We start from the raw sequence: 24,944 nt of genomic DNA, 5'->3' as shown, positions 1-24,944 counted from the left end.
AGTTTTATATTGAGTAAATGAACAAGGTCTGGTCAAAGATAATTGTTGTCATTTGTATTTGTCTAAAGATAATGAGCTTGTGTAAATTGATATCTGAGAAGATTATGGTCAACTGATTTTCACATTGACAGAAACACAGACTCAAGTATGAATATAATATAGAGCACAATTAAGTATTTGGTAATTGGCACTCTTTGCACACTGTTTGTAAGTATTATATTCAGTTTTCAGGGCAAGAAATATATACCAATGCGTTATTTTTATTTATAGCCTACTTTTTTTGTTATTTTAGTACATTTATAACTCATCTTGTAGTGCTTTGAAATTTGGATTTTGATGGTTAATTATTCATCTGGAAAAAGTGTATTGCTGAGGTGGTTTGTCTTTGATTTCCACTTGTGATGTTTGTGTGATGTTGGTAAAAAATGTAAACACTCAAAACTAGGACTGGCCAATAAAACGATAATAGATTGCTGAACACTTGAATTCAGCGAAGAACACAAATGTCTCAGTGATTTAAACAGTTCTAAGCTAAGATGAAACAGCGCTGACATTCTCAACAGCACTGATGAACACGAGAAACATTGTTCCTCCTGATTCAGAAGACTTTTCAATCTACTAATCGCCTTCATTTACGTAATGTCTTGCAGAAATGTGGTATGTTCCTATTGAATTTATTGTAACAAATTATATTTAACCAGGGTATGAGGTCCTATGCATGGTTTACCATTTATCCTGATCTAAATGTATGATTGCATACAGAAGACCAATGGTTAATTTTAATAAAAGCCTAACCCAAACACTCAGAATATTTCAATGTTATCCTAAAAATGAGATTGTTGCAATATTTACAGATGTTATATTTTTTATTAATTAACATAAATTTACATCTGTGCCATCAAAGTCAGGCAACACAAACCGGTTTCATGATTTGAAACATGTAGGCTACCTGTTGTTGGCACATGCAGAAACTAAGAAATTAACTCATCCATATTTTGATGTAGAGTTGTCAAAAGTAGGCTACCGACTTCTTCGGCACCAAGTCGGTAGCATACTAAAAAAAAAAAAAAAAAAAAAAAATTTATGAGAAAAAAATTGAGAAACTACCTCATATTTTTTAGATGTTCACCTGTTTGGCAAGTGTTTGTCCAGACAATAAAGAGTAGTTTAAAACCACAATTAGCCTATGCTGTCTGATTTATTTCACTCAGGAGCAAAATCTACTTTTAAACTTGAAAGAAAGAGTTGACATTTATCGTGATCCTTTTTTTTTTTAGCCAAGCCCTGCTCCTTTCTGAGATTATAGGTCTACTGTTGTGCTTTGGTTGATCACTTTTTAGTTGTTTTGTTGTCCTCGCTCATGTCTCGAATTTCCTTCTGATGTTTTCTGTCCAGTCCAGTAGTGTGTAACATTTTTAGTTTTCATAAAACACCATTTGTCAGTTTAAATTATACCTTCTACAATTACAGCTCATTAATCAATGAAAGCACCAATACTAACTGTTCTCTAAATCTGTCAATCCTAACCAAATCTGTTTAACACATTTACTGAACTTTCACTGAATATAAAAATTTAGATACAAATTATGACACTTTTAACATTGTAGTTGCATGCAGGAGCAAATGACTTCACTAATTTAGTCTTTATTTGATACAAATTATTGAAAAAAATAATACAATTCTGGACATCGTCTAAAAATAAATATACAAGTAACTTGTTGCATTTCTTGTGACATGGAGGTGGTTATAGGTTTAGTCAAGAAACAAATTACAGTTGATGAAAAAGCAATTACAAATTCCATGTGAATTGAACCTTTGAAGATTTCAGGCAATGGAAGTCATCATCATTTTTTTTTATTGTCTTGGATGTAGCTTTCTAATATCTTCATTAATATTGCAGTCTCCTAGAACAACCAGAAACAGTTCATATGAATCAATTGTTGATCTGTGGTTAACATGCAGAAGTGCGCAACTGACATTTTAAAACAAACAAGCAAATTAATTTAAATCACATTATTCATGAAAAGTATTTACAACAGAAGAATATTCTCTCTCATATTTCATCAGTCATTTCAGACCAGAGTGCAGTATAGCCTAACCACTTCAAATCGACAGAAGATCTAGTCGGTTCTTACCGGAACTTTATGGCGGATCTCCGGCGAGTCGAGGTGTGCTTGAAGCGCGATCCTCAGCATCTCCTGGTAGAGGTCCGCGGGCTCGACCTGCTGGGGATTCAGTGCAGCCTCGAAAGCTTTCATCGTGGAGTCGTCCTCGGTCGGCAAGCGTTCGCTGTCCACGACACTTTTCTTCCCCATAAAATGACCTTAAGTGTCAAATCACAGTTCTGTTCTAGGTATGTCACGTTATATGTATCACAATAATAAGTCATGTATGCACCTCACCTGTTGCCCATAAATTTCCTCTCGGGTTAACTTTGATCTTTGCCACTTTGTTTCTTAGTTCAGTCAAGTCGAGGCTCACTGAGGACGTTATTGGAATGTAAAAAGAGAACAGCACAAGGTACGTGAGGAATCCACTGTGACAAAAACTGGCTACACTTAAACTGGACATTTCTAAACGTTGTCGGTGTCTCCTTCTCTCTCTCAATGCGCGTATATCTACTACGACTGGGGGAGTCAGGTGTTGTTTTTATATCGCGCGGATGGGAGGGCTGGGTATGGTGTCGTGTAGTAATGATGACTTATTGCGTTCCATTCAGTTCCAGCGAACAGCTTCGACGTCGTCATTATCTGCAAATATGGCGCGTGTTGTGAATATAAGCGAGCCTATGGAAAAGTAATTTTCACTTGCCAACACGTGCCAACATTTTGCAGAGTCAAATGTCTCTGAACTGCAGCGTTGAGTTCAGCACCATGGACAACACTCACAGCACATGCTGCTAACCAACCCTTGCTGTTGGCTTCCTAAAGGATTTTATGTCTTAATTCCAAATTCTGTGTAATGTTCAAAACCATTTCAAATAAATCATATTTTTATAAATACATATTTCATATAATACTTCTAGTACAAATTATTGAATTGCCATTTGTAATCAATACAGATAATGTGTTCTTTGAATCATGATCCATTCATGTTTGTTAAATGCAAAAAGGTCAGGTTCAAAAAAGATCTTGTGAGTCAAATCACACAATATGGTAAATTGCCGATACTTGTCAGTTATGACGTTATGTGAAATAGATTTTTTTTAATGATTGGGTCAATGGCATGCCTTACTCTAAAAAGCTTGCTTAAACATTATAGTATCAGTAAAGAAAACAACTTATATAAAAGAAAGATTTATATCAGGTTCTCCTCGTCTTGTTTTCCCCCCTTTCATGGAAATCAATGAGTTTCCCTGTGGGAGGAGAGGTGATTCCTTCATAGTTGTCCAGGTGAGAAAGAGAGGGTGAGGATGGGGGATGAACTTGCTAAGGGTTGAATGTGAAAATGCAATCCATTACCATCAGTGACACCTCTTTTCCCAATAGCCTGACATCCTGAAACCCTAATGGTGTGACTCCACTGAACATGCATTCGGTTCATTTTTTCTCTCTCTGAAGTCTGAAACAAATGGGCCAGTGACTCACAAGGGACACGGCATGCCATAAAACTCAGATGTGTGGAAGCAGATAATGGCTGATTAATGCTGAGAATTTAAGGGTGCTAACCTTCCCCTGCCTCACACCTTTCTTTATGATAACCCACATAAGAACTAAGCTGTGGTAAATTAGAGTGCAGAGAGAGAGAGAGAGTGTAACCCTGAACCTGTCTCTCACCCATGCCATTTTAACATTTACACACTTTTTAAAGTGTGAAAGAAAAAAGCAGAATGATTCATGTTTTATGACGCTGAATGTGATAAACACTATCTAATTATCACTTTGCGTTAGTGCTTGCCCTTTTTTAATAGATGCTAGTGAGGGAATATGTGTCTTGTGTTTTGACAGGATAAATTGAAGCAGCAGTGACAGATCAAATCATTTTCAGAGGTTAGAAATCATTTATAGATGGCCAATAAAAGTTAATATTAATGATTATTTAAGTTTCTGAATATATGGAGTTTATCATAAAATGTAAATGGCAAAAAAAAAATGTCAATTGTCAATTATTGATTAAAATGTGAGTCTGATCATGTGAATGGTTCTGATCTACAAACTAGAAAGACACATCACTCAATACACTTATCATCATTTAAATGTGACTCAACCTTTTAAAGATATTTTTTATCACATCACTCATCTTGCATTAGTTCAGTACACTGGAATAATAGCTATTAATGGGTGGCACAGTTAGCACTGTCTTGTTGCATATAAAGAAGTTCCCTGGGTCGAGTCCTGGCTGAGCCTGGAGGCATTTCTCTGTAGAGCTTGCATGTTCTCCCTGTCAGCAAAAACAGAAGTTAATTTAATGATTTTACATCAAAAACAAAACAAAAAAAATCATAATATTTGTATGACAAATCCAATTACTCCTTACGGTTGCATAAATATGGGTTAATAGAGAGTGTTTTCACAGGCTGTTAAATGTCCATGAAAGTATACCAAAATGTCAGGGCAAGTAATTGATGGAAAAGTCACTTTAAATCAGAGTCTCTTGTGAAAACAGAACATAGCCTACTTCTTCTTCCATTCAATATGTGTGTTAAAATATTTTTAAGCCTCATCTTTAAACTGAATGTTTTGGTAACACTTTACAATAAGGTCTCATTTGTTAACATTATTAAAGCATTAACTAACATGAACTAACAATGAGCAACATAGTTTTACAGCATTTATTAACCTTAGTTAATCTTACTAAATAAAAATGTTCATGTTAGTTCACAGTGCATTAACTAATTGTTACGAATACATCTTTTTATCTTAAAACTGAATTAGTAAAGATAGCTTGATAAATTCTGTAGAAGTATTGTTCATGTTAGTTCATGTTAACTAATGCAGTTAACGGTCTTTCCTGTTGTATTATCCCACAAATTAACACCACTGCTGTTTTCGAAATATGTTGTAAAATAACTATAGGTTCAGAAAAATGATAATTCCACTATTATGTTTTTGAGCCATACAAGTATAAAGTGTAACGTTTCTTATTTTAATGCTTTTCTTGTGCTTGTATTTTTTGAATGAGGACAGTTCAAACACTAATTAATCACAGTATTTCCATCTTTATCAGTCTGGGCTCACACTGACAGTGCTGAGTAAATATTTCCATACTCAAAATGTTTCTCTTTATTATCATGAAATGCTGTTCTAATTTCCTGGAGGGATGTTATACTATGAAGCACATTATTATGGTGATCAAGCTCAAACAATTAGGTGAGAATGACACACTAATTTATGAGTATGTCATTAGTCTTAGTGTGTAGTGTGAGAGTAATCTCTGGAACAACAAGTCCTGGCCAATTTCTTAGCATCTGTCATTGTTTACTTGAGATTACCAAAAAAAAGTTATTGGTTACTTTATTGTCTTTGCAGAGATACTGTCAGCAGTTTCAGTTTCTCAACAACATCAACTTAACTAAAAAGACCACTGGATATTGTAAGTTTACTCTAAAGAAACACATCGATGGACATTGGACAAACATTGCCACTTTAATTGCTTGGCTGGTTCCCATGGCGGTATGAGTACATCTGAGAGGCCGGCTAATCTTATCAAAACAATGTGACACTCCATATGTTTTGCTAAGAGATTCACACAATATATTAACTAGCCGTCGTATTGCCACATTGTCAAAAAAATAGGAGGATCAGCTTTTAAAAAAAAACAATAAATAAGAAAAAAAAATTCAGTCCACAAAATAATTGTTATACTCCTGTCTGAATCAGCCAGTCTTCAAAGAAAGATGACGACATGCTGTCTGATGAATCAGTTCCAATCAGCTAACTTTTTATGACTGAGGTCAGCCTCATGCAAGCAGAACTTTCTTTCTTTTTTCCAATGTGAAGATTTGGTGAAGCATGTCAGTATTTGTATTGTTTATGTACATCTGACTGTAGGATATGCAGCTGGATCTATTACCGCCACCCAGATGAGTCTTATAGTTTCCAACTCACTCTGGAGAATGCACACGTCCGTTGCACCTTTGTGTGGCAAGTTTGAATCACTTGCCACACCATTAAACCCTTTGACAACACACACCTGCGCTGGGCATTATGACTCACATTCAGCCTGACAGAAGGACAACTTTGACTGAGTCATTCCCTGATCATGTCATTTCTTGAATGTCAGTTGACGGGATATTGCCGATTAGTTATTAATGACAGTGAAGCATATTATAGCTACTCAACCCCCACGTTTTATAGCTCTGGATAATAAACAGAAAATATTTACAACCCGTTTTAAGAAGTTGCACAAGTCTTGTCAAATCATTTTAACTATTAAACTACACAACAAAAACAGAATCAAAAGGTGAATAACCCTTATTTATTTATTAACGTATTATGTACCTATTATTATGAACATCCATGAGTTCAAATATGCATTCCCTGCATAAAAATGAGTTTTCTTTTATATGGATGTGTGATGTACTGACCAATATGTGTTTACAGCAGATGGTAGAAATACAACAAAGGCTGATTTGAGAAGTCTGTGTTGGTTGTATTGATTGTATATTGATTATGTAAGAGATAATGTACAGCCAGCAGGTCTTTATCGCAAAATAAACATTGAATACTCACCCTGAATGGGTTTATTTTACGATAATGACCTCCTGGCTGAACATTATCCTGCTTATTACAAGCGGCTACATAAAATATTGAACTTTTTGCTATCACAATGTAAGTTGAAATTAGAATTTTACCTTTACATTATCTACAAAAAATAGTCCAATAGCCTTTATAAAACCGATGGCCTAGCAACAAGTCAAACACTGCTGCCACAATATTACAGTTTCCTAAAATTTTAGGCCTATAATGAACTGCTCTGATGTCAGTTTCTCGAAATCGAGTTGTGTCTAGTTGTCTGCATGAAGCATCAAAGTATTTGTATTTTGTATTGCCAATTGATATAAATGAATTTCCAGTTTGATGAACTACACGAGTCCTGCATAATGGTCAGTCGCGGAAATTATTAAAAACTGACCAAAGGACTATTGATCTAACCTGTAATCTTTCAAAAAGCATTATCATATAATTAGCCAGTCATGATTTCATTCAAAAATGTTTAGCCTTTTCTCTTGTTAAGATGCACAGCGCGAAGGCTGTGAGATTGTTATCTGAATGTCAGAGCAACACACAGTTCACACACGGTCTGCAGTGCCAGATTACACCACCAGTGACAGTTACCACAGTGACGGCATAGACACACTTGCTGCCTCCAACTTTTAGTGGATAAGAGATAAAAGTTATTAAAATGCCAGCGCTATTGTGACATTTCAGAAGCTTCGGGTGCTTCTAATACAATTGCCTATTTAGTGCAAAAATTACATCCCACGTGTCATGATTGTCACCATGAAAAGATGACAGTATAATAGACTACCATATGGGTTTTCCTTGAATATTTCAACCTGACCTTTCAATAATATAAGGTGTATTTTGCGCATTATCTTTTAAAAGCACAATGTTTACACATTCAAACAGAATGAACCCTTTCTTCTCACTCTGCATTTGTTTTTAATTAATGAGTTTGCCTGTTCATACTCAGTCTGGATTCCAGTCTAACCCTCCACTTTGTAGCTTATTACTTCATCGTGACGTGAGGAGACAATTACGCATAAGTACATGCTAGGGACTATAATTAGGCTCCCTCATGGTAGGCATTTGCAAAACCTCTGGCTAGAATATATATTCGTTCATTCGACTAATTTATCACAATCAAAGTATATGGCAATGCCTTATCATCAATCCTCTGCTGGATATGAGAGATGTTAATGCATTCATTACTCTGCACACTCTTCTCAGATCCTGTCTGGGTTTTGGAATGTTTCATTTTGTATTCATAATGTTTTCTCCATATGTGTCAGTGTTAGCCGTTTACTGTAGTTTGCCCACACAGACCAATAGACACTTAGAATTAGGTTGGTTTGGTAAAATTTCCTTCAATTTGGATATAACAGTACATTATATATGTGTGTGTGTGTGTGTGTCTTTATACCGCTAATTTTGTTCCATTTTATTTATTTTTTCAATAAATACATTTTAACTAAATAATAACTGATTGTCAGATGAATGTTGTCCAGGTTATATGTCCTGCATACATAAAAGAGTTTGTTGAATGGAATTTTTTTTTTTTTAAGTTGTGACACAATCCTTTATTATAGTCAACATTATAATCAGTTAATTTAACTTCATGATTACCTGCATTAATACCTCTTACTCATAGACTCTTACTATATGTTTACTGACCCAATATTACCAAAACAAAGGCAAAACATGTCAACTATCCATCAAAGTCATTCAAATCAGGTTCTGGGGCCAGATGCAAAATGGCTGTCATGATGAGCTATAGTAAAGTTATTGTTAAAATGCATACAGAATGCATACATGAAAGAGAGTCTATGCAAGCTTGTCTCATAAACAAGGTGAAATAGAGCAGTGATTATATAATTGTCTATTCCATTCTAAGACAAAGTCAAAATCCACAAATGTTTGTACATATGAGATGTAACACACTTGCACTCTTTGGAATGATTCCTTTCACTTAAACCAAATGCAAATGTACAGACTGATCACCTGCATCTTCTGCACAGTAAAAAGTTAGACTTAAAAAAAGCATGCAAACAGATTGCCTTAAAAAAAGTAAAGTGAAATAGGAATAGTAATTTGTGCAAATGCTTAGTTCACAAGAGTTATTGTAATTAAAAAATAACTGTAGTGTTTGCATAACTGTGTTTGTCACAAACATAGAGGGATTACATCAACCCAATTAAGAGTTTCATAAGGTGTTTATGGCAGAAGTGGCAGCGTTAAATATCATTATTCGGCATAAACAATAGACTGATTTAGTTAGAAGTAAGGTCACCTTTTAAAAGTAATCTATTTATTCCTTCCCTTCCTTTGAAACCAAATAACTGATTTCTTGTTGCATCGCTGCATCAATTGGAAGATCATTACAATAAGGGAAGTTCCAAAGTGCCCAACCAAAGCGAACACTAATCCCTATAATGGTGAGTTAAAACAAAAACATTTTAGGGAAATCAACATCAATTTATGAAGTCAGTATCATGAGATGCTCAACTTTTTCAGTTGTATTGACAATTCAACATTCAAGATGACTTTGGTAAATTAATGCAGGGAAACTAGAGAAATATAACTGCAGAAGTGAAGGAAATTAGTGAAAAGCCTATTAAGAATAGCCCAGCCTCAAATTTAATTTTCTGCTTGACAAAATGGCACTCAATGTCATTATATAATAAATAAAAAATGTTAGCATCAGTTTCTGTGTTTTCTATTATACGCCTCTCACATCAAGCTCAATACAGCCATAGATAGTCTTATAAATGTTGCTCCGCCTTCTTGTTGTGCAAAAAGTTCATTTCTTCTGTGGAGCACAAAAGATTTCAGAGTTTGTATTATAAAGTGCCGTAGCATTTTAATGGACAACGTTCAATATCTTTCTAAAAGTTAAAGACTATAATTTGAAAAAAATATTTATCATTTTCAGGACACGCATCACGTTAATCCACAACCAAATGGAAATATTATGCTCTCTCATCTCATAAAATAAAAGGTCATTTATGACTAAATGATTCTATTTTTCAATTATTATTTACAAACAACTAGTGAGCCAACAGCACTGTACTTCCTTTAGAAATAAACAGAGGTAATAAAATGTTGTAGTGCCACAGCTACTCTTGACATTTTCACACAAATATAAAATGCCCTTTCAAAAAACCTCTGAGGATTATACAACGGATTCTGAAAGAATCACTGCAACAGAAGATTAGGGTATGTTTCTGGATTTACATATTTCATTTAAAATGTTGCATTTATCAAAAGAATGTTTTTTACTTGCATTCTGGTTGTAAGTGCAGCTGCATCATATCTGCAGATCAGTAGGCGACCTTTCCTACCAATGACAGACACACTTCTCCTTTTTTCCCTTTAGTTTTACCTTTGGCCTATTTTAAACACCTTCATTTCGAGTTAGGCTGAGGGTTCAGCTTGCGGGATACTTTGGGGCTCTTTGAGGCCTTGCGTGAGGTTTGGGGACTGGAGGAGCTGGGAGTTGTTCTTCGTTGTAGTAGTGGGCTGCTTGAGCCTTTGGATCTGGATGGAGCCTGGAGTGTTTCTGGGGCTTTGAGAGGTTTGAGGTTTAAGAGACCACAGAAGTAATTACACTGATGCTGAATGTGAAACAGCTCAAAAACCTTCGGATTAGCTTCACAGGGAAACCCCTGATACCTGCATCAGAAAAATAAAAACAAGAATGCATCAAGAAAGTACTGAATATTATAGCACTGTAAATGAATCTATAATGTTTAAACCAATTAAATCACAATACCATTCAAAATGGATTTTTTTATGTTTTTGAAAGAAGTCTATTACAAAACTGCATTTATTTGATCAAAATACAGTAAAAACTTACAATTTAAAATAACTGTTTTCTAATTTAATATATTTTAAAGTGTAATTTATTCATGTGATGTGAAAGCTGAATTTTCAGCATCATCACTCCAGTCTGCAGTGTCACGTGATCCTTCAGAAATCATTATAACATGCTGATTTGGTTCTCAAGAAACATTTCTTATTATTATCACAGTTGATAAATGTGCTGCTAAATTTTTTTGTGGAAACCACAATATTTTTCATGGTTCTTTGACGAATAAAACTTTCAAAAGAACAGCATTCATGTAAAATATAGTTTTTTGTGACAATGTGGAAGTCTTTGCTCTTACTTTTGATCAACTTAATGCATCCTTGCTGAATAGAATATTAACTTCTTTCAAAAAAAAATATCATCAGAAAACCTTAATGAACTGTTCTTACAAATACCCACCCCTTTGACCTGATTGCTATTCCGATATTTGTCAGTATTGTATCAACTCCTGCAAAAAACAATAGTATCAAAGTCAGATCAAAGTCATTTGAACTAAAACTAGTGCGAAGACATGCAGAATCATTTGTTTTGGATATATTTTTCCTAACTTACCCTCAAGTCTTGAGAACAGCACATTTCCATTGGTCCACTGGTGGATCCAGTGTTGGAGAGAAGAACATTTTTGTCCCACCTCTAACTTCTCATTTAATACCAGTGACCCGGTATGCTCCAATCCACAATACCGCTTATAGACACCCTTAAGCTCTGCCTCCACTGTTGCATAAGGAACACTGCTTGCTGGACAGTACATGAAGTATAGAGGGATTACCCTGAAAAATATACATGTGATCAATTATGATCCTCATATACTCTTTGACTTTGATATACTATAATACATCTACGGAATGAAATGACATGATTTGAGCAGATCTTGGTAGAGAAAACCTCACTTACTCCAGCGCTGCACCAAAGCTCTCTATCACTCTTGTCTCTGCGGCAAAGATCTTGAAGTACTCTCTGGCCATGTTCTGAATTCTACATTCCTATAAATTAGAAATGTATAGTCCTATAAATTAGGAACTTATGGGAAGAAATTCAAAATATTACAGGGGATAAAAGTGTTACAACGTATCGTTGAGAAATTTTACAATTTTACCTGGATTTCAAAAACTTGAAAGATCTGTCACCTGTTTTGTGATTTGGAGATTCTTTTCAGCCAAAACAGACTCCTCTCTTCTCTCATATGCAATAGGGCTCCGCACTTTTATAAAACATGAGCTGCCCGACTCAAACACAGGATCTAACCCATATATCACTTTCAGCCGTCTGGTTTTGTGCTCACATCCCATTCCGACCTGAGCTTCTTCTGTTGTGACACGGCCGTAGAACTTTGAGCCCCAGGAGCCTGCATCAGTAAGACCTTTACTAAAGATCAGAGGAGTCATCTCAATCTCCTCCCCAACTACATAAGAGAGAGAGAGAGAGAGAGAGAGAGAGAGAGAGAGAGAGAGAGAGAGAGAGAGAGAGAGAGAGAGAGAGAGAGAGAGAGAGAGAGAGAGAGAGAGAGAGAGAGATTTATATGTATACTGAGGGGTCAACAAAACACTGAAAGCACCAGACTATAAAGCTGCTATTTTTCTACCTTCCTGGAGCTCCTCACGCAGAAACATGTTGGAAATAACTGTCAACAGATGTAACAGACAACAGGAAACATTCACAATTATTCTCTAGACTTTTTTTTGTTTTGAATTTTAACATGGACAATTTACACAAAAGAACACATTAGAAAGTTAAGAAGAGCATAGATAAGACTTACACTCTGCACTGAGAAGATAATCCGTGGAATCTTTGCCAAAGTCATTGGTAATTGTGCATCTGTAAACACCACAGTCTCTTTTGGACATCCGTATAATAGCCAAGCACACCTGAGTCTCATCTCCTGCACTAAAACAGAAAACAAAACTATATACCAGCAGGCAGCAGAGTATGTTGGTACACTCAGCTAAGCCTATAATAATAGAATAATACTAATATGCTTCATGTTGTATTTTGCATGTTGCATGTATTTTCCATTGATTATAGCATTAAGGTTTGAAGCACTGGATAACACTAGAGGTCAGTAAAACTCTAGGTGTGCGTACCTTCTCTTTATCTCTGCAATCTCCACCTCATCCTTGTACCACCTTAGTGTCGAGTCACTTACTATATTGAAAAACTGACACCAGAGTTTCAGATGTCCAGAGGCATCAAACACCTCTGGTCGGATTTTACGGATAACCTGTGGAACTGCAAGGAAGGAGAGGGAGGACAGGAAATATAGGGGGATAAATGGTGAGATAAACAGCGTCCAAAAGCAAAGTGAGCAACGGCCATTAGCAACACAAAGGCCATGAGTTTGATTCCCAGGGAATGCATAAAATGCAATGTAGCTTTGCATTAAAGTGTGCCCAAATGTCTGAATATAAATGTAGCAAAAGCTACTGTACTTGATGACACATGTCATTTTTTTTGGTAAACACCGTCACATTACAAGCATTATAAATAGTTGCTAAAATTCAGGTTTTCCGTCCGCTGTGAATCACTTGTCTACACTATTAATTGATAATAACTGCTGTAATTGTGTGTTCAGTGTCCATTCTTTGATATCTTTACCTTTGAACTGGTTTTCTTTGTCTTTCTCTGTTGATTTGGGCTTAATGTTCTCATTTTCTGCAGGCTTGGGGAGGTCAGCCGGGACACTCTTCCGGGTGAGACGAGGGGAGTGCGTTTCTAAGGATGTCTTCAACTGTGAGTTTCTGACTGATTGTAACGGAGATTCAGGTTGTGTTTTCAAAGATAAACTGTCCCTCTGATATGCATCTCTATTTGCTTCTTCAAGACATATGGCCATTCCTATTTCACTCTTCTCTGTTTTAGTGCTAGGTAATGTAGTCTTTTGATTCGTCCTGGTGGCAAGTTCCCTGTGGGCAGCAGTAGAGTTGTCCTGATGGTCTGTATTCTTCAGTGGGATTGTTACCTTACAGACACCAGGCTGTATCACGGCAGAATTGACTTCCTCCCCATATTTATCATTGTCTCTAGAGTTTATATGTGTTGCAGCATTGATCGTGGTGCTGGTGGAACTTGGATCTGACATCTCAAGGTCCAATGCAGCTGATTTCAATTGTTTTATGAAGGAGTCAGAATCAGTTTTCAGATTAAGATCTGTTTTTGGATGACGACTGGTTTCAGCTAATTCAGACTCATTTGTCTTTATGCTTTTGTCAGCATTGTGACGTTGCGTAGGAACCTCTGCTAGTCTAATAAAATCTGTTGTAACCTTCTCAGTTAAACTTGATGATTCAGGTCCTTGAATCAGGGTTTCTTGACTTGGTGGCTGTTGATCAGGCTTGTTGACTTCAGAAGTTTGTGAACGTAGGGAAAGATCAAACTTCTCATCACACAGACCTTCAAATTCCAAAACGGCTGTGGTTTTGTTTGTCGTGTCTGTGCAATCAGAATGAATAAGTGTACTTGTTTGACTGACAGTGTTGCTATTTGTCACACTATAGGTTACTGCATTTGCTTCAGTTTTGATTTTAACAGTGTCTGATTTATTAATAACACTCTTGCATACAGTGTCTTCTGTTTTGTCTGTGCTATTTTGAGATGTGCCATCCACATCTGTAATATATATTGCAGGAATGGTATATTCGGTGGGTAAAGCTTTTGAATGTTGGGAGAGGAATGTAGAGGGGCCAGAGCGATCAATGCCTTTTTTTGCAGAGTAACTTTGCATCTTGTCATTTGTTGATACTGGTACTTCAAATGTGGTAACTTTAGATTGTTCCTGTGTGTCCATTTTAGCAACATTGTTTGTAGCTACTAGAGAAGAGCTCTGACACTCTCTGGCCTTAGTATCTTTCATTTCAACTTTAGTAATAGAGGAGCTATTCGTGGTCTGTGGTTGCACCACATTCGAGTTTAACTTGCAAATTTGAACAAACTCTGTGACAATGACTTGATTTGTGGAATGGTTTGAGTTTGCCGTTGATTTTTCTTTTGAAATGCTGTTATGTACGCGCACATTTGTACTTGCATTTATGTTTGTCATCTCCTTTTCTTCCATTCTGTCCAAAGACATGGATGCAGGTTTTGTTTCACCCTTAGGTTTGTCAGACTCTTTGATGAGTTGGTTTTCAGCTTTGCTATCCTTCTCACACACACTGGTTAATGTGTCATCTCCTAATGAGGAACTCATAGCTGTTGTAACTTGGCCATCATGAAGCATGTGTGAAACATGACCTGAGGAGATTTTCTCACTCGGCTGAGTGTTTTGAGGCCCAGTGACAAGTGTACTGCTCTTTGTTGATGCTACAGACTGGTCACCTGCTCTCCATTTCTGTCCCTGTGATGCAAGGCGGCAGGAACTGAGTGTGTCCGTAACACTCGCAGTGACCTCACGCATCAATGGGGGTTGCTCCTTTAACTTCTTGTCTACTTCCTTATGAAAAGGAGGAATATCTTCAAGAATCGGTGACTCTTTGGGCTCAGTGTGAGTATCGCCTGCAGTCTGAAATCATAGAATTATATTTATTTATCTTCAGAAGCCTTATAGGGATAGGTCGACCAAAAATCATAATTTAGCCTATACCCATCTTTATGTTGTTCCTAACCCATGTAACTTTTCTTTCTTCTGTGGAACACAAAATAATATATTTTGAAGAATGTTTCAACTATTTTTTTCTATGCAATGAAAGTCAATGGGGTCCAAAGCAACATTGCATATTTTTAAATGTTTTTTTAAGAAGTCTCTTATGCTCACCAAGGCTGCATTTATTTGATAAAAATACAGTAATATTGTGAAATATTTTACGGTTTTCTATTTTAATATATTTAAAAATCTAATTTACCCCTTCGATGGCAAAGCTGAATTTTCAGCATCATTACTCAAATCTTCAGTATCACATGATCCTTTAGAAATCATTCTAATATACTGATTTGGTGCTCAAGAAACATTCCAGTTGTGCTGTTTTATATAAAAAAAATCCAGGATTACTTGATTAATAGAAATGTATTTGACAGTAAAGATCTTTACACTGTAACAATATATTTCTGTCACTTTTGGTCAATTTAATGCATTAGGAATAAAGTTATTATTAATTTCTTTCAAATTGAAATCTTACTGACTGTAAGTACAGTATGAATGTATGGAAAAAAAACCCCACTAAGATCTTCTTTTGAGTTCCACAGACAACTAAAAAAATTCATACAGGACTGGAATGACACAAGTCAGCTAAAGATGACAATTTTCTTCTTGGGGTAAATTATTATCCCTTTAATATACCGGAATACCATATAATAATATATATTCTCATGGACCTATTTACATTTAATTATTTTTTTTTTAAACCAGACATTTATTTAATGGAAAGCTAATTTCCTCATACCACAGAAATAAACCAGTGGCCAGTTGGCTACTTAGACAAGTCTTAAAAGTTAGTCATCTAATTATTTTTCTTAAAGATTGGTTCGCACTTTTTGAAGTCTGTTACATAAAAAGGTTGATCGGTCTAATTTTAATCAGAAAATTCAGACCGATGCTGCTAGTTTGTCAAACTAGTTATTAAGACCATGAGATCTTAGTGGCTCAGTTTATGCAACTGGCCCCAGTTATACTGGTTCTGTTGCACTGTACTAATGCCAGATCCCTGACTACTGTAAATCAGCAGGGAGATTCTGCCGCTTAGCACTTGAGTCCTTAATCTAAAATCAACAGAGCATTATATTAGCTGAATCTCTGTAATATTAGCACTTGATTATCTCTCATTTAGCTAGGATAAGAGAAAAAACAAGAGGAAGAACCAGAGAAAATACGCGGATTCAACATTACTTTAGTTGAAAGACCCCAATATTAGATCATGTGAATGCCCTAATTATATGATTACAAGTTAGAATGAGAAACCACCTGTTTTCAGTTGACTAGGTCTATCTTTGCTTCGTATTTAGTATCTATTGCCTTGGGGAAGCTGTTGCACTGGCCATATTTAGAGAGTATTTTAAGGCTTTATGAGATCGGAGGGGAATGTGGGATTAAGGAGAGCAGCTGGTCTGTCCACAGCACTTACGGCTTACACAGTAAAGTTGTATTTTGTATCTACTTTTAAAACGGCATGTAGCAACAGGTGATTTGGGACAGCAAACACATCTGATGGATCTCAGGATCTCTATACTACTGTGTACCCTGGAGCCACAATGTGCGTAATGGGAATATTATCATTGTCTGTGACCCTACTTGTGTGTCATTTAAGATGGGGCTTGTCACATCATCAAAGTCATGCTTGTGGCACTATTTATAGTTTATGATTGTGGCTGAGGGGGGTTACTGGTCTCACTACCACTGGGAACATTACACTCGCATGAAGTCACAGCCAAAGCATGAGGAAACACTCACCAAGCCCCTAAGGGAGCATGCAGATACATTCCTCTCCCCTGTGTCCACATTGACGTCATTCCCGCCACACGAATGAGGCAAGATCCTCACACATGTACTTACTGGGTTTCTATTCATGTGTTCATCAACAAGTTTGAGGTTTGATGTCCCTTTCTCAGATGATTCTGTTTGCTTTGTGATTTCGACTACCTTGTTTGTCTGGGTTGTCATGGAAACCTTCAACGCTGGTCGTTTCTGGGTTGCAATGGGCTTATGAGCTCTCTTTGATTCTGAGGGACTTTCCTGTGCATTCTCTGACAGTTTTTCACTCTTTCTGTCTGTTATGTCCATGTTCCTTCTAGATTCAGTCACTGAGGTGATCTGAGCGTCCTGAGCTCTCTTTGATTCTTCAGCGGCACTTTTGTTCACATTCACTGACTGTTTTACATTGATTTTTGTGTCTGTTATGTCCATTTTCGTTCTAGATTCAGTCACTGAGGTGATCTGAGTGTCCTGAGCTCTCTTTGATTCTCCAGCGGGACTTTTGTTTACATTCACTGACTGTTTTACATTAATTTTTGTGTCTGTTATGTCCATTTTCTTTCTAGATTCAGTCACTGTGGTGATCTGAGCACCTTGAGCTCTCTTTGATTCTTCAGCAGGACTTTTGTTCACATTCACTGACTGTTTTACATTAATTTTTGTGTCTGTTATGCCCATTTTCTTTCTAGATTCAGTCACTGAGGTGATCTGAGCACCTTGAGCTCTCTTTAAATCTTCAGCGGCACTTTTGTTCACATTGACTGACTGTTTTACATGCATTTTTGTGTCTGTTATGTCCATTTTCTTTCTAGATTGAGTCACTGAGGTGATGTGAGCACCTTGAGCGCTCTTTGATTCTTCAGCAGGACTTTTGTTCACATTCACTGACTGTTTTACATTCATTTTTGTGTCTGTTATGTCCATTTTCTTTCTAGATTCAGTCACTGTGGTGATCTGAGCATCCTGAGCTCTCTTTGATTCTTCAGCGGCACTTTTGTTCACATTCACTGACTGTTTTACATTCATTTTTGTGTCTGTTATGTCCATTTTCTTTCTAGATTCAGTCCCTGTGGTGATCTGAGCATCCTGAGCTCTCTTTGATTCTTCAGGGGTACTTTTGTTCACATTCACTGACTGTTTTTCTTTTCTTTTTGTATCAGTTATGTCCATTTTGTTTCTAGATTCAGTCACTGAGGTGATCCGAGCACCTTGATCTCTCTTTGATTCGTTTGAGGGACTTTTGTTCACATTCACTGACTGTTTTTCATTGGTTTTTGTGTCTGTTATGTCCATTTTAGTTGTGGATTCAGTCACTGTGGTGATCTGGGCACCTTGAGCTCTCTTTGATTCTTCTGAGGCACTTTTGTTGACTATCTCTAGCTGTTTTGTACTTTTTTGTCTGTCTGTTATGTCCATTTTGTTTCTAGATTCAGTAACTGAGGCAATCTGATCGACTGTGTTCTGTACCTCCATCCTCTCATTGGAAGTCCCTCTCTCATTCATCATCTCTTCCCTTCTTCCAGTTGGTCTGTTTTCCTTGCTTCTCTCTGTTGCAGCTGTTGAGATTTTGAGCTTCTTCTTGATATAATGCTCATTGGTCTGTTTGGTGGAGGCACTATGCACAGTCTCATGGATATACATTAGCCCCTCACTGTCTTTGTCTCTGTTTGCGATCATTTCAGAGTTTGAGATGCCATGGGAAAGTCCTTCTGCTGACACTTGAACTGGAGCAGCTAGTCTTTCCTCTACTGGAGGTGTTTCCACCTCTACGTCGTTCTCCTCTGAAGGGCTGCCAGCGCCCCTGGTCTCCATGGACCTGCGTTTCCTCTGGGCTCTTTCAGGACTGCTCATCCTGTCGTGCTCAAAGGCTGCTGGGACATTCTCTTTGCCTATATTACGGTGCTCCTCCTGCTCATGGCGACGGTTTTCGTTTCGCAGTTTAAGCTTTGCAAAGTAATTTTGATGAATCTTGTACTCACTCATTGTTCCGACCTCCAACACACCTGAACATGACACAATGCCTCGACTGTTCTGTGCTGATGCTTGGTAAATTGCAGCATCCTCCAGAGTACAGCTAAAATAGAAATAAGCACTGTAAATGTTCACTAAACAATAATCAAAAGAAGAAAAAAAGGTTCTCAGAAAAGAGCATACTTGTATATTTGGAGTGTGTGTGTCTTGTCATCACGTGATATTTCATATTTGGGAAGGCCGCAGTATCTGTCCAGCTGTATGTCATCTTTGTACCATGTCACCTCAGGGACTGGGTAGCCTGCAAATGGGATGGTCAAAAACAAAACCTGGTGAGCAGAAAGTTTGGACCACTTTAGTAATGTTCCATTATACAGTATAATGCATTCGCTTGCTTTGATGGGACACCTGAGACCACACAGTTGAACTTGACGTTAGCATCTTCAGACACAGCTTTGGATTTTAAGGTGGACTCAATGGTTGGCTGTGTCTCCTCAGTTAATTGAGCCATGACACTGCAGAGAGTGCTCCTAAAATGGAGGTAAATATATTATTGATCTAAGACTAATTTGCATAAATCATTTGCATCATCATCAGCACAGCACTGTCGCCATTATTGTTAGCATTCATGCAAAGTAAGATTTACATTGGTTATATTAGCTAGGTGAGACACAATATTAAAATAAATGGAAAATTCGAAATATTAGAACTGAATAACCAATAGTTTGTTAGATGTATAAATTAGCTGAGAATATGTTGTTTGACTCTAGACAATGGCAGGTAATTCTGATGTTACAGCATCATTGATGTATTTATCATAAGCTTTCCTAGTATCTTACAATGACTTCACAAATTGGGTGTTTTTTCTATGTCCCTTCTATGTTTTATTTTTGTTGTATGAAGATGACAATAAAAAGAAAATTAGTCTTTGAAAGTTGTTTTTTCCCCATAAATTCATAATTTATTCATTCATTTTATGTATAGATAATATGGTTCTATAAATTGTTTTTGTGATTTTAAAAGGGCTATATGTAAGAATTTTCATGTATTAAACTTTTTTATATTGCCAATGTGTGATGTAAACAGCTTGTAACGAAACTTTAAAAAACGAGACCTTCCCCGACTTAGGTTGTCTATTGATAGCTGTAGACTGATTTGTATGTCAATAACTCAGGATGTTTTTGTCAGGAAAATCAAAGGAATGTGTTTCGCGCACTCCCAAGAGGCTCTCTTCCATTCAATGACACATTAAATAGGCCTATATTATTACATTTTTAGTGTGGACAACATTCGTTAAACAGTATATCACTGCAAAGATATTTCAAACTTCTTTTTGCTTCTAAGCAAATAACAAAAAAGAACTTGGCCTTGAGTATTTCGGGGCCTTGATTCACATTCAGTCTCTTGTAATGTGCATGAGTACGAGCGCAAGCATGAGCAATGAGTTGCTGGCTGCAGTTCACCTAACGGCCACCGGCTTCGCTAATAAAACAAGTTTCGAAATTCTACATATAGAGTCATTAATTACTCCACCTCATGTTGTTCCAAACCCATAAGACTTTCGTTCATCTGTGGAACACAAATGAAGCTCCTTTTTAATGAAATCAGAGCTTTCTGTCCCTCCATTGACAGCCTACGCAACTACCACTTTCAAGAACCCAGAAAAGTGACATAATTAAAGTAATCTATGTGACTCTAGTGGCTTACAAAAAATGTAGTTACAAAATATCAATCTCAGATGTGCGTTCACACAACAACATGCATGCATCATGGTGTACTAGTGAACGCACGTTTGAGATGAATAATTTGTAAATAAAGTGGTAAATTATACGGTATTTTTAGCGTGAACAAAACACTCGCATTGCTTCATAAAATTTAGGTTAAATTAAATTAAGTAAACATTAATTACTTATGATGTCTTTACTACCTTTCTGGAGCTTAAAAGTTGTTGCTTAGGCTGTCAATGGAGGAACAGAAAGCTCTCATGCAGATTTCATCATAAAGATCTTCATTTGTGTTCTAAAGATGAACAAAAGTAAGGACATGAAGGTAAGTAATTAATGACAAAAAATGTATTTGTGTGTGAACTATCCTTTAATCTAGACACATTCAGTAAGGAGTATGCTTGAAATACCAATTGTGAGTAGGATATTTGTATTGTGCATCAAATTATTTATGTGCATTTAGGATACAGGGAGATGGACAAGCGTAGCGCCAAACATTAGTCCCAAACTGAAGAGTGATATCTTCTTGCGGTGCGTAGATCCAAAAAGTAATTTAAAAAATACGGAAAAAAGATCTGCACAAGAATATCGGCCAAAAAGCTCACAAAATTTCCAGAAGCCACAAATAAGTTGCCAAAGTGCAAAAAAAGTGCAAGAGTGCAAAATTTTTTTGTCAAACGTTAATGAGATGTCCCATTCAATCTCGGAATTAGATTTCGTTGTCATAGAACATATAACACAGTTACGAAGGGGTGGTCATTTGGACCGGAGACTTTTGCAGAGGGAATCTAAATGGATTTTTTACCTAAAATGTCTATATCCTTTGGTTATGAATGAGGAATATACTCTCAATTCTTTTTTTATAAATGTTTTCTATGAATGTTGTTTATGCATTACAATGTCTAATCATGTGTAGAGATGATGATAATAACCTTGTGTGATATTATATAATGGTAATGAGTATTATATATGTTCATGCTGATAGTCAGACAAAAAAAAAAAGTTACAACATTTTTTTTTTTGGAATGGAGGATTGTTGTGATATGTATAATCATGTAGATTATTGATGTGAATATTTGTATATGGGACAAAATCAGATTCCGGTATGCTACATGGATTACGGTAATGAGTATGTAAATGACTGCAGGTGTTGAGCTTAGTAACACATTGTACTGATGAAGGGTTGAACCCGAAAACGTTTTGCACTCTTGCACTTTTTTTGCACTTTAGCACTTTATTTGTGGCCTCTGGATAATACATTTTGTGAGCTTTTTGGCCGATATTCGTCTGCGGATCTTTTTCTTATTTTTTAGGATACAGCACATACAAATTTCAACACCATTATTTTCATTGCAAAATGCTATTAATCAATTTATCATCTAGATGTGATGGAAATTACACTACAGTGGGAATTTTCATGGAAAATGGATAAACATCAGAATTCTCTTGTGTATGTTGGACATTGTTAGTGAAAAAAAAGAGTGTGAAAAGTGTGTTTTAAGAGACTATTTTCTAAAAGTCCACAAGGACAAAAGTGCCTGAAATTGAAGAAACACCCATAAATCAAAACTGCTGAGAAATTTGTTAAGTTAGCTAGTTCTGGATAACAGTAAGTCTTTTACCTGGATGGCTTGAACTGAGAGAATCTATGGCCAACATAGCTAAGCAGAGATGAAGCAAGCACAAGAATCAGCCTTCAGCCATGCGCACAAGTTTATTTTAGTGATGAACAAAATCACACAACTATAGCATTCAGGTCTATTTGTAATTAAGGACATGAATTTCTGTATTTTGGGAATTATGTTGGTCAAAACTGAAATCAATAAAATCTCCATAGTAATTTATAATGCATGTCACTTTTATTTTTTGTACATTAAGCTTTCATAATATTTAAAGGTTGTGTTTTTGACAAAACAGATTTTATAAAACCGTTGCTACTGTGGTAAGTTGGGCACTGGTGAATACTAAAAGACATTTATTGAGGGTGGCCATGCGCACTACTTATTTATAACCTTATGACCTTCACACAAGCCTTTCAAGAGTCCGACAGAACAGTGGTGGAGCTCTGAACTATTGGCAGTAAAGTAAGGAAATCAAGTATCTTCTTTTCAATCACCCTGTATTTAGGCTTACATTTTTTTTTTAAATCAGAATTATAAACAACGTAAGCTTGAATTAAATTGTAATATAAGGAAGCATATGGCATTTAATATGCATTATTTATGTGCTGTTTATTTAGGCTTATAAATCTAAATTGTTGTTTAAGCCCTACTGCATTATTTATCACGAATCTCCAATTTAACAATCACTAAAAACATGTATATTTTGAAAGCAGTCAATTAACAGATGCCTTTATCAACATATTATAAGGACAGTCCCTCTGTAATAACCAGAGTTAAATGCTTTACACAAGGGCACTGATTTATCATAAACCTGTACCTGCTTTCAGATCGGACACTGCTCAGGTAGCTCCTACTGCCAGACCTTCTATTCTGCGAGGTGATATCGCTGGCACTGTAGTAAGACCTTCCATCACTCGAGAGCGAACGGTTCGTCAGCCTTCTGGAACTCATCTTCTTAATCTGTAAGTCTCCACATGCATTCACGGAGTCAGCTGCTTGTCTCCAACATTCTTAAAGCCTGTCAACATTAAACGCAAAAGTGTTTGTTTTCCCAAACTTAGAAAGTTAAGGAGTCGTGCAAAAATCTTCTGTCATCACAGCCAGCATCCCAGCAGTAGATTTCTCACTGGTTTATGTCTTTACTTTGACACTCAGGACAGGGGTGCACTCTACAAGCTCAGTGTTTTCTTTCAGTGCCGTTGGACTCCTGGGGTGGTGCACGGGGGCATAAGACTCTGCTGTTTCCAATCAGTCTGCAGCTTGTGTGGCCATGAAGGCTAATTATAGCAGGGCCACAAATAGGCACACAAGCACATCACATTTTCCAAAACTGACTTACTAGCTTTTTTTTTTTTTTTTACTAAAACATAATTCTCTTGCTGAAATCCATGATCGAAGTCCCTCTTACGTTTTTCAAGCTCACTACCAGCACCACTAGCATAAACAAAGTAAGCAGAATGTGAATATGCTCCCAAGTGGGTGTTGAGAGGATACGTGGTGTTTGTTAGTCCTGTCGTAACCCAGCATAACCCTTAAATGGACCGTCTATTCAAGTAAACCTGCTCGTCTGCCTGATGGCATTTATCTGAGCTCCATTAAATCTGACTATAAAGTCAGGCATCTGGGACATGGGGATCCTTTCCAAGGACCAGTAGGCTGTAGTTACATGGACATCTCATGATGATCATTTTCATCCTGTGTTGATCAATGAAAGTATGGAAAGCTTGTCGAGGATTTTGATTTGTGGTGCCACATGCAAGTGAACATCAGGAACCACTGAAACCAAAATGTACCTCTTTGTATGACATGGGCTGGATATGGCCTACACTACACTACTGTTAAAAAAAAATATTTTTATGAAGTCACATTTGTTTAAAAATACATTTAAAACAGTAACATTGTGAAATCTGATTTCTTATTTCTATTGCAATATATTTTAAAATGTAATTTATTCCTGGTATGGCAAAGCTGAATTTTCAGCATCATTACTCCAGTCCTCAGTGTCACATAATCCTTTAGAAATCATTTTTATATGCTGCTCAAAAATGCTGAAAAGTTGTGCTGCTTAATATTTTGTGGAAACGTGATACTATGATAAATGGAAAGCTCAAAAGAACAGCATTTATTTGAAATATGAAATATTTTGTTACATTATAAATGTCTTTACTGTTACTTTGATCAGTTTATGCAACCTTGCTGAATTAAAGTATACAAGTTTTCACACAAAAAAAAATGTAAAGAAAGAAAAAAAACTTTGTTTGGCACTATTAAATAGAAATAATGGGTAAATTCAGTCTTAATTTCAGATTGGAATAAAATATCTGGTGTCTCTTTTACAGATATATGCTCTACATTGACTCCAATTTGCTCAGGTTTAAAGAAAATGTTGGCTTGGGTGTGTTTCATCATTATTAAAGCCCATTATAAGGATAATACTACTGGTAGCCTATAGTTAATTCAGTTGATTAGTAGCACTGACAGTTACATTGCAACAGTGCTGCTCTGAGTTGTGAGCAAAATTAGTTATTGAAAGTCTATGACCAAAACACATCAGTTCAGTAATTACTCACCCTCATGTTGTTCCATGTTGCTCATGAGTTTACGTAGTAGCGAAGCGCTTCTGGGTTGTACGTGAGAACGTAGGCTCACTATTGGCCGACGCTGGTCATGTGTGTGATGCGTATGATGCTGGCTTCTGACGTA

General features: G+C 36.5%; 2 protein-coding genes across 4 annotated transcripts; both read right to left on the bottom strand.

Moving 5' to 3' along the window:
• Window positions 1-850: 850 nt before the first annotated feature.
• Window positions 851-3,963, bottom strand: nmbb (neuromedin Bb). The gene is made up of 3 exons (XM_079592101.1): window positions 2,403-3,963; window positions 2,136-2,323; window positions 851-1,904 (listed from the first exon to the last, which is right to left on the bottom strand). Exons 1-3 carry the CDS (start codon window positions 2,569-2,571, stop codon window positions 1,845-1,847), a joined length of 417 nt encoding a protein of 138 aa, XP_079448227.1. The 5' UTR covers window positions 2,572-3,963; the 3' UTR covers window positions 851-1,844.
• A 4,153-nt stretch (window positions 3,964-8,116) lies between these two features.
• Window positions 8,117-24,846, bottom strand: alpk3b (alpha-kinase 3b; the record flags this gene model as incomplete). 3 transcript variants are annotated; one of them, XM_079583949.1, is made up of 15 exons in its annotated part: window positions 8,117-10,334; window positions 10,930-10,978; window positions 11,083-11,300; window positions 11,425-11,513; window positions 11,658-11,932; window positions 12,113-12,151; window positions 12,287-12,414; window positions 12,612-12,756; window positions 13,123-15,022; window positions 16,904-18,998; window positions 19,079-19,196; window positions 19,304-19,425; window positions 22,242-22,280; window positions 23,059-23,259; window positions 24,812-24,846. In XM_079583949.1, the coding sequence occupies 14 exons, from the start codon at window positions 23,190-23,192 to the stop codon at window positions 10,067-10,069; spliced, it is 5,619 nt and encodes a 1,872-aa protein (XP_079440075.1). In that variant the 3' UTR covers window positions 8,117-10,066. The 3 variants fall into 3 exon arrangements, with proteins under 3 accessions (XP_079440075.1, XP_079440077.1, XP_079440076.1); XM_079583951.1 differs by lacking the exons at window positions 22,242-22,280; window positions 24,812-24,846 and having other exon boundaries at window positions 19,291-19,425; window positions 23,059-23,197; XM_079583950.1 differs by lacking the exons at window positions 22,242-22,280; window positions 24,812-24,846 and having other exon boundaries at window positions 23,059-23,192.
• Window positions 24,847-24,944: the final 98 nt, after the last annotated feature.

This window comes from Phoxinus phoxinus, assembly GCF_949152265.1.
Source record: "Phoxinus phoxinus genome assembly, chromosome: 2".
In the NCBI taxonomy this organism is placed as follows: Eukaryota; Metazoa; Chordata; class Actinopteri; order Cypriniformes; family Leuciscidae; genus Phoxinus; species Phoxinus phoxinus.
Note: the sequence above shows the minus strand (reverse complement) of the source record. Positions and strands in the feature narration are given on the sequence as shown.

Excerpts from the sequence above, each read along its gene's own strand:
- nmbb (XM_079592101.1), bottom strand. The coding sequence starts at position 2,571 with ATGTCCAGTTTAAGTGTAGCCAGTTTTTGTCACAGTGGATTCCTCACG. Across the intron at positions 2,324-2,402 it reads AGGAAATTTATGGGCAACAG|GTCATTTTATGGGGAAGAAA; the intron begins GTGAGGTGCATA and ends TTGACACTTAAG. Across the intron at positions 1,905-2,135 it reads AGATCCGCCATAAAGTTCCG|GAGACTGCAATATTAATGAA; the intron begins GTAAGAACCGAC and ends TGGTTGTTCTAG.